The 6,000-nt window shown below is 42.6% G+C and overlaps 1 protein-coding gene across 5 annotated transcripts in view; it reads left to right on the forward strand.

The window, feature by feature from the left end:
* Lrrc3b (leucine rich repeat containing 3B) overlaps positions 1–2,666 on the forward strand; it is an 85,972-nt gene extending 83,306 nt beyond the window's left edge. For 4 of the 5 annotated variants that reach the window (XM_036198547.1, XM_036198550.1, XM_036198548.1 and 1 more), the window contains one exon: positions 1,431–2,660. In XM_036198547.1, the coding sequence (XP_036054440.1) occupies positions 1,578–2,357 (780 nt within the window). In that variant the 5' untranslated portion in view covers positions 1,431–1,577 and the 3' untranslated portion in view covers positions 2,358–2,660. Of the gene's footprint in view, positions 1–1,430 lie in introns of all 5 variants that reach the window. The other variant, XM_036198546.1, reaches the window with a different exon arrangement.
* The last annotated feature ends 3,334 nt before the right edge of the window (positions 2,667–6,000 follow it).

Genomic DNA, 6,000 nt, shown 5'->3' on the forward strand with positions numbered 1-6,000 from the left:
GATAGATAGTTCTGAAGTCAACTGTGGTTCCTTCACCATGCACGGCCCCTCAGTTGAGCTCTATAAGGTTCCCAATATATATCAAGACCCAAAGCACAGAGATTTTGGCTACAATATAATAGTAATGTAAATCCCTAAAAACAATGCTCTGTGGAGCCTTGTGCAACTTCTGGAGCAGATGGGAGTGGAGGGAGCCATGGGGGCAGCAGAAAGAGAAGTGAGATGATGAGTCAGGACAGGCAGGGTTCCTGTCCTTACGTCTACAAGACACATAATCTCATGAGATCCATTCACTCCTCCTGTGAACTGCTATCATAAGGTAGTTCTGAATGCTGGATTGTATTCTCTCCTCTGCTCTCTGTTGCTGAGAAAACTCTACAATATTGTTAATGCTATTCAATTTTGCAATTCCCACACTTCTTTCCAAAACTAACAATGTCTGTGTGTATGGGGTGTGTGTATATATAACATATATAATACATATAAGAAAGAAAGAGAAATATCATCTATTGGGGAATTTCCATGGCTGCTTCTAACACAATATGTATGTATGTATATATGTGTTTTTGCACACAAAGTACACACACATTTATAACAGTATATATAAACATATGTATATGAATATTTGTATGTATGTGTGTATGTATGGGCAAGCATCAGTGAAAGAACAAATAGCCTATTGGGTATGTCCTAGAAGCCAGTATTTCTTAAATATCTTCTTTACTATAAAAAGCCTTACAGCAATGTGCCTTGTTTGAGTTGGCAGAGGATATGTTGTTTAGGAAACAGACAGAGAATCCTTTGGGATGCAGTTGTGAGCATCCTCCCAGGTACAGTGTTGTCTCTGGAGCTGGGAGAGAGCCGTTCTTGTGGAGGCTCCACATGATGTTTACCCCAGCAACGTCGAGCAGTGAAGATCAGAGGCAACTGTCCACTTCTGAAGTCAGATGTTCCTTTAGAGACAATATTCTACATTGAGTATCTTCTGAAAGCCCATGACAGACATTTTTGTCTATGATCATGAGCCTTGAAATACAGGTATCAGGTTTTGTTGCTGCCCACATGCGGGACTGAACTGCATAATGCCTCCATTACTGTAGGAAGGGTAAAAGCTGAGATTAAATTTTACGGCCATAGAAAGGTCCAGGAATGGAGTAAAGAGATAGGAGAAGTTTGTTCTAATTCTGCCCTGCTGAAAACAAAGTGATGGGATGTGGAAATGTTGACCTCTGCTGAGAGTCTCTTCCCAGCACTAGGGATTTCAATAGGAGATTCCCATTACACGGGAAACCTCCAGTGGCCTTGATGGAAATTACCTGCCTAACTCCCCTTCCACCCCTGTAGAAGACGAGACACCTGAGGGCACTTTTTAATTGCCCTGTACCCCTCCTTGCAAACGAGCTGATTGCATCTGCTTCCCTTTCCTTTAGGTTTCCAAGCAAGGACAGGAATAACGAAGGCTGTGTGCTAGCTACATCCGTTTGAACCACCCGGGAAGGAAATCCAGCGTGTGGTCAGACAATTGCAGCACTCGGAGTAAATGAGGAATGGACTCGTGATTATGCTGAGATTCCAGAATGAATCTGGTCGACCTGTGGCTATCCCGTTCCCTCTCCATGTGTCTTCTCCTCCAAAGCTTTGTTCTGATGATACTGTGCTTTCATTCTGCCAGTATGTGTCCCAAAGGCTGCCTTTGTTCTTCCTCTGGGGGTTTAAATGTCACCTGTAGCAATGCAAATCTCAAGGAAATACCCAGAGATCTCCCTCCGGAAACAGTTTTGCTCTACCTGGACTCCAATCAGATCACATCCATCCCCAATGAGATTTTTAAGGACCTCCATCAACTGAGAGTTCTCAACCTGTCCAAAAACGGCATTGAGTTTATCGATGAGCATGCATTCAAAGGAGTAGCAGAAACCTTGCAGACCCTGGACCTGTCTGACAACAGGATTCAAAGTGTGCATAAAAATGCCTTCAATAATCTGAAGGCTAGGGCCAGAATTGCCAACAACCCCTGGCATTGTGACTGCACTCTCCAGCAAGTTCTGAGGAGCATGGCATCCAATCATGAGACAGCACACAATGTAATTTGCAAGACCTCAGTGTTGGATGAGCATGCTGGGAGGCCATTCCTCAACGCTGCCAATGATGCTGACCTTTGTAACCTCCCTAAAAAGACTACTGACTATGCCATGCTCGTCACCATGTTTGGCTGGTTCACCATGGTGATCTCTTATGTGGTATATTATGTGAGGCAGAATCAGGAGGATGCTCGGAGACACCTTGAATACTTGAAATCCCTGCCAAGTAGGCAAAAGAAGGCAGATGAGCCCGATGACATTAGCACTGTGGTATAATGACCACATTGACTGGCACTGGGAAAGGAGCTTCTGGTTATAGTAGGATAAGTGGTTCACTTTTCCCTCCATTGTACACGTTTAAAACTTTGTATTTTAGTTTCTTTGGAATCACACCACTGTTGAACTTTTCACAAACACCACAACACTAATAATTTTAGTTTAGGCGATCTTCTCCCATTCATTGTGTCCCTGGCTCCCGAGTAACAAACTCTCTGAACATTAGTTAGACCCATCTCACTATTTAATAATGAAATTTATTTTTTTAATTTAAAACTGAATAAAAGCTTAACTTTGAACCATGGAAAAGAGTGTGACTTTCTGGTTAAAAAACAATATAACCAATCCACTTGCTTTAAAGAGTAAAAGACAATCCTGCTACTCTAAAAGACTATTATATTGAAAGGTGTATCGTTACAAGCTCTATGGCACCCTGGGGAACCAGAGCTGAATTATTGACCAGTTAAGTGTCTGCCAGACTTTAGCTAGCCAAGATGATTATACAAATGCATGTTTTCCAGCCTAGATATGTTAGGATGCCTGCTGACTAGCAGCTGATTTTCAAACTGAGTAGGTTTAGCAATAAAAATTTGCTTCTACTCTGTGCTGGATGCAATGGGAAAGTAAGAGATGGCATGTGTCTTATCCTCAAGACTGCCTTACGGTGGGCAGGAACATGTGCTGACTACAGAAATAGCTGTGTTAGAAGAGGGGGAGCACTGGCTCTGGGGGAGCACTGTGTGGGGATGCTCTGGGGGAGCACTGTGTGGGGATGCTGACACCACTGGTGTCCCTAACCTCTTACCAGCAGAGGAGAACAAGTGGCCATCAGCTCATACAGGTAAAACAGGTCCAGTCTCCATACCAATAGAGAGCTTTAGAACTTGAATTTGAACCAGGTCTTCTCTGAATAGAGGTCTTCTCTGTGATAGTCCTTACAAACAATTTACATGATAAAAATGCACTAACATGAAATTTCATGAGTTTTGTTCTTGTATACAATCTGCCACACAAAGGAGATATTATGTCCCAACTGTGGTCAGACATGCTGGAAGACATTTGGTTCCTAGAGTGGGAGATGAATGATGGGCTTTGTTTGTTTGTTTGTTTTAGGATGAATGTGATCAAGTAAGCATGAAGGACCAAAGCTAGGGAGCATAGAAGCGAAGGTGGAGAACCGTTCCCAGTAAAAGAATCTCTGTGGAGAGTGAGATACAAATCCAAACCCTAGGGTGACTTTGAACTGGAGAATACCCTGTCATCACATGCCACTTATGGAAGGGACACTTATTTTGCACCTAATACTTTTCTAAGTCACCTTAATTAATGCTTGCAAGACCCTGTGAGAACGTTTTGAGTTATGTAATAGATTGAGAACTCCGGCACTTGTAGGAAGCATAGCACATGCACGGACACTAAGTTTTGAGAGTTTTGAAAATTGTATCCCCCTGCTCCTGACACCTACACTGACACCCATAGTCTCTGGACCACTCCTGTCCTGCCTGCCCTGCTGTCCTAGGCTTGGCTTGCTACACAAGGTGGCCAGTTCCTCCGCCACATGCGTTTACAAACACTTCCACGACAATTCAATTTAAAAACACAGGGAAATTGCTCTGTATAAGGCCTCTGTAGGAAAGAGGGTTAGCATGCCCTTGTGAGACACATGGCCTTGTCCAGCCCACAGGAGATTGTCTTCAGGTTGTGAAAACTCACAGTTTCAGGAAGCCTTGGAGTTCTGATTATAACCATAGTCTGTTGAAAGGATTGCTGAAGAAATCAGCAAGACACTCAGAGCACTGGCCGCTGTATGCTCACAGCCACTTTAACCATTCTGAGGTGTATCAGTCTAGCCAAAAATTCAGCAATAACTCTCAGATGTGCAATTTGTGTTAGGGCCTAGAACTTCTGCACCTAGGAGACTGAAGTCTGATGGCCTGCCTTGAATCTATATGGAAGAACCAGCGAGAGGAGTCAGAACTGGGCTGAAGGTACAGCTCCTCCTGGAGGACAGTACTATAAATACACTGCAAGTACAGCATAGGGAAAAAAAGCTGTTAAACAAAAGTTTTGAAAATTAATCAATGTGTGCTTATTTGAATTATGAGTCACATTCATTTTGGAAAATCTTCCACAGATGGATTAGATAATCCATTTCATGTCATTCCCTCCAAAATCATCTTTATGTCTTTAGTAATGAGAGCTTATTTTCCTCATGACCAATCCATTAATCCAATGAATGTTCTCATAAATGGAAGGTCTCCGAGGATTTGGTGAGGATAGTCATATCCTTGATTCAGTGCACAACAGTTAAATCACTGCTCACTTGGATTGCAACTCTCCAAGTAGACCTGAGAAGCATGCTGCAGGTTCCCTCCCTGAGTTCCTCCATCTGTAGATTACCAGGTTACAGGGTCTCCAGAGCTTCAAAATGGCAAACATTAATTTAGGTTGCCATGAATCGAATCGGAGTTATTAGATAATAAAAATCAAATAAGTGTAATTAAAGTAACAGATGAGCATGTCTATTTGTGACCAGAAGAGAAGAGAAACGATCTAATTGCCAGCGTATAGGAATGTCTACCCACGAGGCCAACAATGCACCAAGCGATGACTGGAAGAATCTGCTTAGTGAGAGCCTGCAGTCTTGACCCTAGATTGATGCCTCATTTCCCACCCCTCTGTGGGAGTTTTTGTTCACGGCGAACCCCGGGAAGATTTTTGAAATTAATTACCATCTTAGTGTCCTAGGCACACAGCAGCTCAAGTCCTGATCCTGGAAGTGGCAGTGCCTTTTCTCAGACTGTTTTCTCTCAACCTCCACCTTTCAGATTTAAAAAAAAAAAATGCCCCTAGGAATTTTAATCTAATCTTTGACAAAGTGCTTATCTCTGAAGCAAAGCAAACCATAAAACATGCCAACTCAACTAGAACACATTTAAAAGTGATAAAAACTTACATAATGGAAGATTGAACTTCCAATAACACTTGGACAAATTGTAATCACTGCTGTACAGTGAGCAGTGTGAGAGCATTGTTCTTTTTCTTGTCCATCTCTGACTCCCCACAGTAATTCTTGCTCTGATATCACCAAGCATATGGCAGTCTGGGGTGTCGTGAGGTTTTCTTATTGACTCAAGTCTTTCATACAGTTCTCTCAGTTTGCTGGCAGAGACATAGAATGGAAAATTCTGCTTATAACTGCTCAGTTCCTGCAGGCAGATGCTCTCCTACATCATCAGGGTCCTTGGAGTACTCTCGTCTACTCACTGCACAGGTACAGACACTAAAATGCTTAGAGCTTTGGGCATGTGTATCTGTCTCTAAGTGTCCTTTGGGCACTAACTGCCATCCTGATGAGTTCTATGCCAGTCATCGAAGACAGGTTGTGAACATCATAACAACATGCACAGGGGAAAAATGTCACTGGATACTAGCAAATTTCTCTGAGGATTCCTACTTTACTGTGAGCCAAAGACTACCCATAATTCTGAAATTTTAATTGTTCCTTCAAGGTCAGGTGTCAGGATCTGCTTGCCTGTAAAAGTAGACAAGGATAACATGTTTAAAAATGTGCATGACCTAGCTTCCAAGATGGGGGAAATGATGCTGGTACAATGTCCCAGAATGAGAGAAAGGAGTTACA

Source organism: Onychomys torridus, chromosome 9 (assembly GCF_903995425.1).
Source record: "Onychomys torridus chromosome 9, mOncTor1.1, whole genome shotgun sequence".
In the NCBI taxonomy this organism is placed as follows: Eukaryota; Metazoa; Chordata; class Mammalia; order Rodentia; family Cricetidae; genus Onychomys; species Onychomys torridus.